Source organism: Paralichthys olivaceus, chromosome 2, assembly GCF_024713975.1.
Source record: "Paralichthys olivaceus isolate ysfri-2021 chromosome 2, ASM2471397v2, whole genome shotgun sequence".
In the NCBI taxonomy this organism is placed as follows: domain Eukaryota; kingdom Metazoa; phylum Chordata; class Actinopteri; order Pleuronectiformes; family Paralichthyidae; genus Paralichthys; species Paralichthys olivaceus.
Window position 1 is genome coordinate 4,312,127 of NC_091094.1, and position 14,578 is coordinate 4,326,704.

Sequence of the window (14,578 nt, forward strand, 5' to 3'; positions counted from 1 at the left end):
TAAGAGACATTTGGATACAACTGAAAAGAGGAAAACGAGCTATGTAGTGGATGATTAACATTTTCGGACAACCACGTATGTCTTTCATTCATCCCCTTGCATTCTGGGTAAACGTATTGCCCTAAACCCACTGATGATCGATTCAAATTACACAAACAGATGACACACAACTCGGCCATGGTCACAACAGGACGACTTACTTGGCGTTCTCGTCACACACACCTCCACAGGCGTCGTCCTTGATCTCTGAGACATATGCACGCACACACATGCACAATGAGTTCAGGTGATAACAAGTAAGAGAAAATCACTGAGTGAGATGTGTGTGTGTGTGTGTGTGTGTGTGTGTGTGTGTGTGTGTGTCTTACCTACAGAGCAGGACACTCCTTTCCAACCTTTATAACACAAACACCTCCCGCTTCCTGCTAGACCGTCCTCACACTTCCCATGGTCACACACACACTCTGCAACAGATACACACACATTAAACAATGATGCATTATAGAGATAATCTCTGATTTCTTCATCTTATCAGTCACCATCATAGATTTGCTGGTCTGTGAGAATTGTACATTTTTGTGCTGCTTGAGATTGTTTGTCCAGTTGGTGTCATGTGTTTGTTTTACTGTTACCGCAGCAAGGTTGTTAGAATTGTAAGGTTTTTGGCTTTGGAAGTGTGTTAGAATCATAGGTTCGTTAGTATTGTAGATTTATTGGCCAATTTCCAGTGGAAAACTGATTAAACGTGACTTCAGAAGGACAACAAACATGGAGGAGGACTGACGTTGTGTGTTCTTGTCTTGCAGTGAATAAAACAACAACTATGGATGAAGTCATGACTCAACATTTAGCAGTGCGAGCTGGAGATGAGTTGGAAATGTATTGTTGTTTTTAGTCACAGCTGTAAGAGTACGCAACATGTGCTTGGTGACGCTTCCCGGTCAGCCCGCTCTCTCTCTTTCTCGTTATTGCGGGGATAATCGAGATTGGGGAGGCTGTGACTCAATCAGTAGTATTAAGATTATTTTGTAAAGCCCCCACACTTCAGGATTATTTGGGCAGATAATCGGCACAGAGTGACCTCCAGTCGGGAACGCCCCCGGAAGAGGAAAATCGGGTCTAAAATCGTCCCGTTTATCCTCTAGTGTGCAGCAGCCCTTAGTCTCCCTCAGTGAGCCTGCATCTCATGCACAGACATTTAAGCTAAATGCTGCCATCAAAATATGTTGTACCAGTGCTTCGTTATGGCTCCAAGAACTATACTTTTGTGCTTTTGGTCAGTTTAACTAAGTAACGGCCCCTTGTGGCGGAAATACATTACTGCAGACAAAACTTCAGGGCGTGTCTCTGTGTTTAGGAGTGTTTGTGTCAGGAGGAGTGTCCTCACTGGAGGAGCAGTTGACTCCGAATCTTCCTGGTTCGCAGTCCTCGCATGCGGTGCCATGGAAACCCTCATAGCAACGGCACTCCCCGTTGCCCAGGTTACCGTCCTGACACTCCCCATGATTGGAGCACCAGCTGCCGACATCCCCAGGGCATTTGAAGCACTCGTGACCATAGTAACCAGTGCAACAGGCGTGTTCCTGCAGGACAGATAAACGGTATTAATATTTTTATTTTTAAGCCCTTTGTCATTTAGACATGAATCCCAAAACAGAGTTCTCTATATCCAAACTGATCTATAGCATTGAAGAGTAGAGGTAGTAGCTATAAGTAGCAGCAGCAGTAGTTGTAGTAGTAGTAAACTTCCTCCTGGAGCCAATCTGCTCCCTCGGCCTCACTAGCATGTTAGCAACATAGGTTTGTAAACTCTGCAGGTTTGTTAGAGTAAGAGCTGAACTGCACCAACAGATAGTAGGAAGTGGTGAACAACCGCAGATGAATGGTACTTCATGCAAGGACCAAGAATTTGTGCAGACCGTGGTGGACCGAAGACATTTGATGACACAGCCCGGGACCGACTTCCTCCACTTATTAACCCGCTTCCTGTAATTACAGTTGGGCCGCATGTTGACAGGATACTGTGCTTTGATCTGTAGTAGAACAAATAAGAAAACACAACAGAAAAACACAGTTGGAGCTGTAGAACAACACAAGAACCTACAGAGATAAAATATACGACGTGCACACTTCAACACTGTGCAAATCAAACTGAATCCTTTCAAATGTCTCTTTGTTGATGCTGCAATGTTTTTGTTCATTTAACTCTAAGGTCATTTTTTTACAGGTAGTAGATCCTGTTTTTTTAAATGATGCTACGTGGGTTTTTATTTTATTGTGTCCACCCTCTGTAAACTGACAACTTTCTTACTGGTTTGTGGCTGAAGAGGCATCGAGGTGGTCCTTGGCAGTCTGAACACCTCCCCTGCAGACAGGGAGAAAGAGAGAGAGGCAGTGGTTGGAGTAACAGCAACAAACTTCTATAAATCCATTTTTACATGTATTTTCCACAGAAACTTTGTGTTAAAAAAACCCTTCTCCAGTTCGTTTGGTGGAAGGATGCGTTATTATCAGGATAACACAAATACTTTTAAACAGATGGGATATGGGCACAGGAATCAAGGATTCTTATTTTTCAATTAAACTTTCCCTTTGAATTTTTAAACACTATTTTTGCAGAGATATTAATATCAGGCATATTTAGAGGCTAGTTTAGGGTTTGGTTTTCAATATAATCTTCACGCATGTATGAATATGTGTTTGAATTCAGCCTGTAAGAGGAACCCCTTCAGAATTGGGTGGTATTAGACTCATTTATATTGCTTTAATCTTTGATGCATCAAGTGTCAATAAATGCTTCTGTTTAAGCCGTTTGTGCTTCATTGATGTGTACGAATGAATCCTCATGACCTCTGATTCATAATCCACTTTATCCAGCCCTGATGCAGTTCCCTCTGCTGAGCATGAATTAATCAAATAATCAGGTTGATCCATCCAATCATTCACATTCTGTCTGTTTATCAGTCCATTCATGTGTCCATCTACGTCTACATTATTCATTCATTCACACAACCATCCCTCCCTCCCTTCTTCCTTACATCGACCTGAAGGGTGACCTCTTTGCTGCATCTGTTGCGGCGGACTTTGAGGACCTGCGGGAGGACCATGATGACGCCGTACTGCGTCTCAAAAAAAGTGCCTTCAAAAGGAACGTCGTTCACAACTGTCTGGAGGAAGAGAAACAAATCAGAGTCTTTTCTCCGACCGGCTGGTCAACAGTTACACACACACATTAGCAGACTTATTAGATCATACTGGAGTGTTTGCACGCTTTAGCACTTTCACTTTTTGTTCAGCTTTTTTTTTTTTTTTAAATAATAATGATCATCTTGAAATCTCCATTAGTCTTTAGACACTACTCTCTATTGAGAAAGGTTGACTTTCAGAAATGAATTAAAATGTGGAAATATATATATTATTTATTCGTTTCAATATAAAAAAACATTTTTTTAGGAATGTAAAACCAACAGTGTCGTCCCTGAACTGACACACGTCTGTAATGAGTGTGAAGCTACCTTGTTGTTGTCGTTTAAGTGGAACTGGACCTGGTAGTCGCTGCCCAACAGAGTGCTCGCCAGCAAGCCGTCAAACAGGGCGTCAGGAAAGAGCAGCTGACTGAAAATCACATGGTACCTGACCACATTCGAGTCCTGGACGGTGAAAACAGGCACAGTCAATACATTTGTTATAGATTTGAGATTCCAGCCGAGTGGCAGCTGTTTGGAAAACTGGCCAATCACAGCTTTTCAGGAGTTCAGCATGATGCCCTCTTCGTGTGGCAGAGCCAGAAAAATATGTGAATGAGATGTTTTGTTTTTGCAGATGCTTCTGTGTTGACCAGAAAGATGTTGATGGGAAGCAAAATAACTCCAATCAATCTGACATCGTCTGAATAATAATTAGAATATCCACACTGGCTCATATCATCTGGACCTACCAGGACGGAGGAATTAGTCTTGCTGAGGTGTTGCCTGATGGCGTCGTCTGTCGGCAACAAGAGGGTGTAATCGGCCTTAGTCAACTCCTTTGATAAGTTGTACATCTGTGAAAACACACACACACACACACACACACACACACACAAAACTTAAAAACAAACCAAATTTTTGTATCGACAGGTGACTACACCAAATTTGATCTTACCAGAGCGTACTGTCTGAAGAGAGTGAAGTTGGAGGAGGAGTTCAGGAAGCCCATCAGCGTGGGAGGCTCGGGGGGGAAGTCTGAACGTGGCGGTACCAGTATCTTATCACAACCCCCCAAAAAAACCCCAAAGAAAAATGACTCCACTTTGCTTTCAAAGTTAAACTTTATCACGCAGAAGATTTTTAAACATTTCTTCTCATCAGCTTCTCCCTCGTCCTCAAACCAAATGAACAATTTGAGCAAATCAATCCAAAACAGATTCCCTGTCCAGAAATACACCTTGTCCACCAAGTTAGCTTTGGTTCTCGGGCCAAATTCTTGGAGCCGTGATGGAATCTAGGAAAGTGGCGTTTACCTGATCTATGATGTGAATGTAGCCATTCTTTGCAGGTAGGTTGCGTCCTGTGAAGGAGGCGTTTCCAATTTGCAGCACCTGGAACAAAATAACAGTAAAATATTCTGGACACGTGTGTGTACATGTCACAAGTAAAGTCAAAAGACAAAGTGTTTACTGTGCATACAAATCAATAATATTAAGTATTTTACTTCAACATCTACCATCTACCATCCCAGGCATGTCACAAACACACATTTATACTTTATAGTCTTCAACCAAACCTCTAAAGTTACGAAGCAGTTGGCAGAAAGTTAGTTGCATTGGGCCTCGTTAGCAGGGTTAAAGGTGGTTCAAACAAAATTATAATTAATGTGGACAAACCTAACCCTCTCTCCTCTCTGCCCCAGGCAACTGTCTGATTTGCCTACTGTGCTGCACTGCCCCTGACAGAGACTCTAGGCTGATACACTTTGCTAACACAAATAAAAAGACAGTTGCTGTTCATGTAATCTGCAGGTAAACTCAGTATGACGTTGATTTTCGAGGTGGGTTGTTTCCTTTCTGCTTTCTACAGCACAAACGCCACAGTGCAACAGTGCAACAGCAACCTCTCTAAAAAAAATTGGATGTAAAAACTAGTTGCGTGTGTAGTTGGTCAATCAGACACAGTTATTCAATTCTTACGCCGCTGCTGTTGCTGATCTCCCAGGAGGTAAGAGGGTTTAAAGTGGGCAACCTGGTGCCCACCAGTCTGCCCAGATCCTCTATAGAGTAGATTTCTGGCAGGATGTGGGCCCTGCAACCAGGAAGAGCAAGAGGAACACAGACTCACAACACAGAACAAGATGATTCACATGCTCCACACTGCAACCACAAAAAGGGATAATATTAAAAATATTTTCAAAAAATAACAAACCGGAGTAAAAACAATGAGGTTCTGACCCCCATCAGGCCTCGAACCCTAAATATTAGTAAGTGAGGTGATGTACCGCAGGAAGTGAGGCAGGTTGTGGCGTGAGGTCCAGAAAGATTTTTTATCTGGAATCAACTTCCATATTGCTCCTCTTGAAGGAACCAACAGTGTCAGGTTTCCACTCAGGTCCTCAGAGACTTGACGAGACCTCTAACACACACACACACACACACACACACACACACACACACATTAAACAGTGATGTAGATTTGTCAACCTCGCAGCTATATTAGCCTGAAAAGCATGTTAGCATCATAGCTTTGTTAGTAGAGAGATGAGTCTGGTTCCTCCTCACCTGACTCAGCATGCTGAAACCTAACAGATCTCGGTTTATGTCCAGTTCCTACAAACACACACTCAGTTATTATAATATTAAATCAGACTGTGCATTGCTGATTAATACAGGTTGTAAAAACATTCACCTGTTAAAACCTGTCAACATGATTAATGTATGTCATTTACTACGAGGAACTTGTGTTTTCACTGCTGTTTGTCTCTCTGTGAGCAGGATTATCCAAAATACATTTCTCTTATCTGAACAGTCACCTCCAGTAATGATCCATAGCAGATGGTTCCATCTCCAGCGTAGCCTTCGGGACAGGTACAGGTGCGAGTGTCGTTGTTCAGAGTGCACGTTGCCTGACATGATGTAAAGCAGAGAGCGATCATGGGTGACTTATCAACCCTGCTAAGATCGCAGCAATCAGAACTGACCTGCCGGATGAGTTTTCACTCACAGCAATACATATATATTGTTATATTGTATATTATTAATTATTATATGAATTGTTGCTGCTGTCAGTAATAATCAATAACATCTTAACACTGTTGTTTTCATTATAACTGGTCAGAGCTGAAACCTGATGGTGCACAAGTGTTCCTGGTCTCTCTCGCCTCTCTCTCTCCCCCTCCTCAATATCTCTCTCTCTTCTCTCCCCTCTCCTCCCCATTCTTCTTTGCTCACCCCAACCGGTCGAGGCAGATGACCGCCCACACTGAGTTCACTGGTTATAGAGGTATCCTTCTGTTAATGAGGGAGTTTTTCCTCCACAGTCACCAAAGTGCTGCTCATTGTGGGAACTGTTGGGTTTCTCTATATTAAATATGATTTTAAGGTCTTGACCTTCTATGAGAAAGTGCCTTAATATAATGTATATCATGATTTGGCGCTATAACAATAAAATTAAACTGAATTGAGAAGAATCAGATTCTTTAGATGAAGCAGAGTCACAACTCTGCAGGAGACTTTTGAAGATATTTCACTCAACAGCGACAACAGAAACATTTTGTGAGTGACTCCCAGGACGGACAGAAGTGCAACAGATGACGTGTGTCATGGAGAATATCAGAAAAATAAATATTTACAGCACTGGTTAACATAAAAAGCATAAACTATAAGTCTAAACTACCACATCATCTACCATTTAGAGACGTGTGTGTGTGTGTGTGTGTGTGTGTGTATACCACGAAATGGCAGCCTCCATTGTTTTGGAGACAGGGGTTGATCAGGTCACACACAAGCCCGTTGCCCATGTAACCTGTTTTACACACACACTCACTCTACAGTCACACACAGAGACAAACAAACAAACAAAGTTCTGAAGTACGAACATCACACAGCTGATTCATAGACTGTTCAAACTACTAATGATAAGAAGAAGATGCACGAAGAACGGTTCTAAACCAAGTTACAAAGTGATTTACATGGTTTAGAAACATGCAGTAAAATTAGACATTTAAAATAAAATAAAACAAATATAGTAAAGAGTAAAAGTAAAATATCCCACAAATAAGTTAAGAAAATACAATACTTCAAACAATAACTAGAATTACCACACTGCAGTTGTGTGCCTCTGCCAAACCAGTGCAGTTTCTGTGAACATATGTCTACATCATTTTTTCCCAGATTCAATAAAAGTCATTGTGACCTTTGACCATATTTTGGTCATTGAGACATAAAAGTGGAAATTATGACAGAAAACTTGAAGTTTTATGAACTGACCTGTTTGGGTCCGATGTGGTTACAGTCGGCGTTGGGGCTGCAGCCTCCTCGACTCTCCAACTGACAGTTGTTGATCTCCACGCACACTTTGCCGTCACCTGTCCAGCCCTCGATACACACACACGAAATGTTACCTGGACCCGCGTACACACAGACCGCCTGTAGGGAAGCAGCGAGACGACATATTAGAAAGGCAGTTAGACAGCTTTGAATCCAAGCCCCAGTTTAAACATAAAAATATTACACAACACAAACCGGCACTTTGTCAGTGTTGATATTCAATATCTGCTATTTTAAATTGAACAGAGCTGATCCAGGTGCAGTGAGTACACCCGTGAATTTCAACAGCAGATAAACGCTGGGTTTAAAGAATGAAACTCTTCAGAAACTCTCAGGATTTGCCAGGTGAACTTCTCACTTTGTAATAAAAATGTCAGAAACAAACACTGAACAGACATGGAACCACTTCTCTCCAACTCAAGAGAGGCTGATGATTTATTAAAACCAGGGCACGTGAACCTGCTTTACAGCATTTTTGGGAAGCATATTATTATGACTAGGTTAAATAGAATAGGTCAGATGAAAACATTCAGAACTCTAGGGAGCTTTAACGCACACAAACACACTTACATTGGTGTCGCAGCCTCCTCGGTTGCTATTCAGGCAAAGATTGATGGGAGAACAGGAGTGACCGTCACCCTTGTATCCATCCCTGCACACACACCTGGTGCAACACACACAGACACTTGGATTAGTTCCACAACAATCTCAGCAGCGGTTCAGGTAACAACAGGAGGAACTGCAATTACGGCCTCTCCGCCACCATCCTGTGCAAAGCAGAGATTCATATGAGGTCACAGTGACCGTTGACCACTGAGATCTAATCAGTGCGAGTCAAATTGACATCTTATCAAAATTTGAAGCAAAAAAGGCTTTTGTGTGACCTTGACATTTGACCTTTGCCCACGAAGTGAGGATTCCTTCACGGTACAACACAAATACATGTTGTTTTCAATGTTCCTGCTTTTTTCAAAATTCCTACTTAAAAGCACATGAACACGCAGATCTAACCAGCACACTCATTCCATTTCCTGTAAACACACTGTAAATATCAACATGACAGCTGTAACCGCTGAACGATACTGACACTAGGATTAATGAGAAATGTGACTCAAACTAACTAAACATACTTATGAACTGATAAATGTAGATCGGGTGTCAGAATGAACATACATGGTGCGCAGCCCTGTGTGCGTGCAGTATGCGTGGATGTGACAGTGTTCCTGCAGCCCGTCAGAGTTACAGGGCGTGGCCGTCTTGTCACAGTTGTCTCCGGAGTATCCTTCTTTACAAGATCCTTTACGACAAACACCACCACTGCCTGGACGGTTATCACACATGCCGTGGACACAACGACACTCTGAAGACACACACAAACACACAGACACACACAGACACAGACACACAAAGACACAGACACACACACACACAGAGACACACACAGACACACACACGCACACACACAGTCACTATAAAAAAAAAAATACATCATTGGGCTCTAGTTGTAAATTCAAAGTTAATAATGGAGGGGACCAAAACAGTACAATACATCACAAACAATTATAATTCAGTTAAACCTCATGAATGATAATTCAGATTTATGTGTCCATCAGGACAAATTGAAATAACTGGTGATTCTTCTGCTGGAGACAAAAAGTCTGGACTATTACTGGAGTCTCAAGAGTTGGTCAAAAGAATTCTGTGGTTCAAAACATCTGCTTTGTCTCAAACATTATGGTGTAATACTTTTCTACATTGGATCTGTCTCCCCCTACAGTTTCGCAATGGGTTCGATTCTAACGAGATTGTTGGTCCAACATTTGACACATTAATCTTTGGGGAGTCTTGGAGTGGCCTCTGTTTCTGACCCGAGAGATTTGGGAGATGTCTAACTGCATTTTCTTTTTAAATTTCTTCCATAGTGAATATAATTAATGTTTGACTGGATATATTTGCAACAAATGATCTATCTAGTAAGTGCTTAACCCGTAATGTGGGGGCTTGCCATCAGTTTAACAGGCTTGGCTGAATGAGCGGGACTTCCCCGATGCCTGTTTTCAAAGATTATACACAGAATCAGATGCTTGTCAAAGGTTTTTCTACAACACTTCTCCTCTTGCGCCATTTAAAATTGCAGATTTGGTTTATAACGAAATACCGGTAAACTGAAAACATTCTTCAGCTGCTTGCAGACATGACTCAGCTGCGGACACTTTCACAATATTTTCCAGAGGTATTGGATAAGTTGCTCTGGAAATTTTCCGGGACTCTCCCGGCAGCCTCTTGATAAAATGTCTGGAGAATGTCAGTGTGATTACACGTCAGAAAATTCACAGTGAGCAGGTGGGAATGTTGATGGTGTTTCTAACGGGACAGACGTGAAGCTGAAAAAAAACCCGATTCGACAGTGTTTGTTGATAGGGGCCCAGGTCGGAGTCGATGTGCTGAAGATAAAAACACAGAGCTTTCCGACAGCAGAAGTTATACATCATGTCCTCCCTCCTGCTGCTCCACCCAGGCTCCCGAAAATGTCCCAATGTTCTGGACATTTTCATGTCTGAGAACAGCTAGAGCGGGTGAATCAGAGGGCGATGTGATATCAAATAGGTAAGAGGAAACACATCTAAGAAGCGTTCTAACCATCTCTGGAGGGGTTGAAAAGATGTACAGATGATGAGGAAATGTGTAAATATATCTCTCACCCCAAGATGCACATGTGACCTTTACTCCTCCTACTGTGAGTCAGTAAGTCAGTCTGTGAAAATAACTACCGACTGTCTGATTTCCTTAATTCATCCACGGTCTGTCTCCTCTGTGATAATGGCAACTAAAATTAGGTTAAATGACCCATTGTTCTCCATCTCATTTAAGCCACTGGGGGAAAAACGACTGCAGCCACTTCTACACATCCAATCAAAGACCAGGAGCACTGAGTTGCTGTAGCATCGATTTGATCCCTGATCAGTTCAACCACTGATGACGCGAGTGGGCGAGTATTGATCTGTAGACGTGAGTCAGAGGCTGCGAAGAAGATGAAACTCTCTGCCGTTACCTTCATCGCAGTTCTCCCCGTGCTTGGATGGATCCGAGCAGATGTGGCAGGCGACACCCTTGAAATTTGACTGACAGCTGCATGAGCCGTTGCCATGGATACCGTCAAAGCACTGCGTGTGGTGAAATAAATAATTAAATCAAATACGTCAGTTGAGAGACAAGACTCCCGTGACACAGTCGTTTGTTTGTTGCTCACCGTTCCTTTGTCGTAGCAGGGATTCTGGAATCCTCCGATACAGGGTTTACAGTCCGGACCATAAAAACCTTTACAACACTCTGCTACCTGTTACACACACACACACACACACACACACACAATGTTCAGTATAAAGGAAGCTACTGATGCAGGTTTTAGTGTTTCCACTCTCACCTGTCTGGTGGTGTTGCAGTACTTAGCGCAGCCTTTACTCTGTCTGTGTGCCACAGGAGACGGGAGGTATTCACAGCCGACCTGATGTTTGTCCTGGAGAGAAATAAACAACATGAAAGACAATGGAATCAAAGCAAAACCCCCCTAAAGTAAATCTGTTTAATATACAATTCCTTTCTCATTGTTATTAAAATACTCTCAAATTTGATTTGACATATATAACACAGTGTCTCATAAATGCACATCTCTGAGTCACCGATCTTCACAGAGGAGGACAAGCGTTACAAATATTTTATGTTTAAGTCTAGTCTGTGCTTTCACGGGTATAAATAGCAAGTTACATCACTGTGACACTATCGAACACTCACAAACCATTAATACTAGAAGTCATATTGTTCCCATGAGCACAAGTTTTCACCTTTATTCATCTCTGCTCATGAACTACCAAGCTGGCTGCATGAATCTATACATATAAACGTAGATTTCAGTGGGGAATTGATCAGTGTAGATATTGTATTGCAGTAACAATGACGTATTTTACCATCTCGGTGCTGCCACTTGGACATTCTGTCTCATAGAGATAACTGCAGTGACCACATGGACCCTAAAAACACACATGAATAACACTGTCATATTAACATCAGCACCCGTGTACAAAAAATGAAGAATCACAAATCTGGTGATGCTGAAATGATTTTGACACAATTACAATCCTTGATAGATGAACACACTCAGTCATCACCCTGTGATTTAGTGCTTTGTTTACATGCTAATTCTTTTGTAGTTCCAGAATATGAAGCGCAGACTTTATTCTTCCATGTTCACCACTGTTAACCCCAAGGCGACACTAGCAGCGAGTTCATGCAGCTGTATTTTTATGTGTTCTCAATGAAAAAAAAAAAAAAACCTAGTTGAAATCTTCTTTTATCGCTGAAAGGTAACTGCGACTTGGTGCAATGGAAACAGATTTGGCGAATAATTGTTGCCTTGAGTGGCATTTAAATGTCACTGTTCCGCTCTGGGAGATGGGATATATATATCAGGCGTGTGTGGACCAATGAGGATTCTGTCAACGAAGCATCAAAACAAATGTAGTTTGCTCTTCATCAATCCGCATGTGCTGCATATTCCGAGGACTCATCTTGACAAACCCTCTTCTTCTGCAGTGGTAAAATGGCATTCATCTGTCAAGTTAGCACCACCTACTGGTTATCTTGATGAACCAACTCCTTATTATCGCATAACTAGCTTCTCACCACAGTGATCTTGCTCTCAATGATGTCACAGCGGTGAGGCAAGATGGGAAGGATGGAGGGTGGGTACAGCAACCCGTCAATCATATGGATGATCCCATTGGACGCCACAATGTTGGTGGTCACCAGACGGACGCCCTTCTCCCCCAACAGGATCTCACCCTGCAGAAGAACGCAGGACGGTCAGGCAGTGCTAATGGACACTGCTAATGTTTCCTGGGAATGAATCATGACACAAACACTGAAGAACAAACCAGAGACACTTACATCACTGGACACAGAAATGGTGACGATCTGATTGGCCATCGTCAGAATCTTAGGAAGAGAGGCCAACTCATCGACTGTCAGCTACCGACAGAAGAAAGTGATCAAAGAGAACTTTTAACTTTTTAAGAATCATGTTGGAGAAAACAAACAGCATCCTGTAAACTTGACTCTTCTTAGGGCCACAACCCACAGCAGAGTTAAAACTGTCACGTTTCTCCTGAAGGTGGCACAAGAGTAAAGGTAAAGAGTTTGTTAAAGGACATGTTCACAAGCTTTTCTGTCTTAAAAGTTATAAGACTATTTAGACCAGTGTAAACGAGTTATATTTAAGACTTTGTCAAAAGAGTTTTAGTGAAAAATTCCTCATTTTGCTGCAACTAAAAGGTTATGAGAAATCTCGCTGTGAACCAATGTGTTGGATAGAAAGAAGTTTTTTCCCCTCCTTCATTACTAACGTGGCAAAAGGCAAAAGGAAAGAAAGACGCAGAATGGAGAAACAGATGGATCGATGGAGGAAGCGTTGGGTCGGGGACGTCTTACCACAGCCTGGGAGAAAACGTGGTGTCTGAGGAGTTCCTGAAGTTTATGTTTGGCCTTAAAAAAAGAACAGAATCGTTAAACATTGGCTGGTTTTTACATTAAAATGACTAAACTGTTCTAAATGTTATATAAGTATTTGTAAACAGCAGGAAGATGTTGGTTTTTGACTTTTCATTGGATTTGTTGATGATATTAAAAATGAAATATCAGCAGACTCATCCCCTGTGTCCGCCTGGATGATATTTACTCAACACAAATGAATCAAAACTGAAGAATGAATGAGACGTGACTCTCCTCCCTGTTTCCTCACATCATTCAGCATGTACAGGATGCTGCCGTCTCGCGCTAGATCCACTGCCTGGTTGGTGGGAACAAACACCGTCAGGGGTCCAGGACCCCGCAGAGGAGGTGGCGACCCGCAGTTCTACAAACAAACAAACATGTCACATCTGATTAGAACCATGGATTCAGCACAGATTCATGTTTACTGCCAGTTCCAGTGCGTGAGCTCAGCCTTTAATTTCTAGCAAACAAAAGTTTATTCTGCAGAATGATGAACAGTTTCTTGAATAAGTTGTCTCCAGGCTGATTTGAAAACAATATTAACATGTCCTTTATTTGCACATGACGGAGAGCATACAGTGCTGTGTGAAGGTTTTATTCAATCACAGAATACCATCAGGGACTCGTCCCCAATTCTCTCTGAAGCATGATGGCAAGCCCAAGAGAAGGACGGCCCAGCTCTGATGGGATGTGGTAATTCATTCCAGAAGTGTGTCTGTCTTTAGCTCACACATCTCGAGAAGCGTTCCTCTAATTGGCTTCACACTTGGTACGTTTACCATCTTACATTAGAGCAGATACATCTCATGTTTAATCCTTTTATTGCTCTTTGTCTTTCTTCTGAATTGTGATGGAGCTGAAGAAGCAGGAAATAGAAAAACTGAAAACTCCTTTTGACCAATAAAGTTTGATTTCCTCTCATGTTGGGATAAAAAGCAAATATCTCTATGAAGTTACCAGCCAGAACAAAACACTCACATCAACCAGAGATAGGAAGCGATTAAATTTTCCATCCTTAGTCAGAATCTCTCCGATCGTCTTATCAGCAAACTGGATGAAAGGAAAAGAAGAAAGAATTCAAGTTACTATTCAAATACACCAGCGGTCAGTAATGAGGTAAATAGTCAGATAATTGAACCATATTGATTTGTATAACTTTTGAGCACAATTAAAGGATTTGATCAAACATGGGCATGGAAGTTTTACTGAAACATTTGGTTTTAACTGTTTGTCTGAATACCATATATTTCAGCTCTGTGTAGATGTTGTAATTTCACAGAGTTTTCCATATTTGGTGAAATAACTCTTGAACTCACCTGCTCGTCACGAGGAGACCTTTCATAAAGAGGGTTTCTGATTGGCCGGTCAATGATGTGGATGATCCCATTGGCTGCTGGCAGGTCTTCCTGGAGGACAGTGTATAATTTGCTGGGGTTTTCCATCAGGATGAACCTCTACAACAACAACAGCGCAGAAAGAGAGACCACAAGAGACACATTCAGTGTGTTTATG

At 42.0% G+C, this 14,578-nt stretch overlaps 1 protein-coding gene across 1 annotated transcript in view; it reads right to left on the reverse strand.

The window, feature by feature from the left end:
• stab1 (stabilin 1) overlaps nucleotides 1–14,578 on the reverse strand; it is a 44,594-nt gene that overhangs the window by 18,834 nt on the left and 11,182 nt on the right. Inside the window, exons 13-40 of the mRNA XM_020096853.2 lie at nucleotides 14,383–14,520; nucleotides 14,045–14,116; nucleotides 13,314–13,427; nucleotides 13,004–13,057; nucleotides 12,464–12,544; nucleotides 12,200–12,358; nucleotides 11,485–11,547; nucleotides 10,944–11,036; nucleotides 10,770–10,856; nucleotides 10,572–10,683; nucleotides 8,693–8,879; nucleotides 8,090–8,183; nucleotides 7,460–7,618; nucleotides 6,922–7,017; nucleotides 6,004–6,096; nucleotides 5,753–5,800; nucleotides 5,473–5,606; nucleotides 5,168–5,279; nucleotides 4,502–4,579; nucleotides 4,144–4,245; nucleotides 3,938–4,042; nucleotides 3,516–3,650; nucleotides 3,039–3,167; nucleotides 2,312–2,365; nucleotides 1,920–2,033; nucleotides 1,388–1,583; nucleotides 369–464; nucleotides 201–246 (exon numbers count right to left, since the gene is read on the reverse strand). Coding sequence (XP_019952412.2) covers nucleotides 201–246; nucleotides 369–464; nucleotides 1,388–1,583; nucleotides 1,920–2,033; nucleotides 2,312–2,365; nucleotides 3,039–3,167; nucleotides 3,516–3,650; nucleotides 3,938–4,042; nucleotides 4,144–4,245; nucleotides 4,502–4,579; nucleotides 5,168–5,279; nucleotides 5,473–5,606; nucleotides 5,753–5,800; nucleotides 6,004–6,096; nucleotides 6,922–7,017; nucleotides 7,460–7,618; nucleotides 8,090–8,183; nucleotides 8,693–8,879; nucleotides 10,572–10,683; nucleotides 10,770–10,856; nucleotides 10,944–11,036; nucleotides 11,485–11,547; nucleotides 12,200–12,358; nucleotides 12,464–12,544; nucleotides 13,004–13,057; nucleotides 13,314–13,427; nucleotides 14,045–14,116; nucleotides 14,383–14,520 — 2,951 coding nt within the window. The remainder of the gene's footprint in view (nucleotides 1–200; nucleotides 247–368; nucleotides 465–1,387; nucleotides 1,584–1,919; nucleotides 2,034–2,311; nucleotides 2,366–3,038; nucleotides 3,168–3,515; nucleotides 3,651–3,937; nucleotides 4,043–4,143; nucleotides 4,246–4,501; nucleotides 4,580–5,167; nucleotides 5,280–5,472; nucleotides 5,607–5,752; nucleotides 5,801–6,003; nucleotides 6,097–6,921; nucleotides 7,018–7,459; nucleotides 7,619–8,089; nucleotides 8,184–8,692; nucleotides 8,880–10,571; nucleotides 10,684–10,769; nucleotides 10,857–10,943; nucleotides 11,037–11,484; nucleotides 11,548–12,199; nucleotides 12,359–12,463; nucleotides 12,545–13,003; nucleotides 13,058–13,313; nucleotides 13,428–14,044; nucleotides 14,117–14,382; nucleotides 14,521–14,578) is intronic.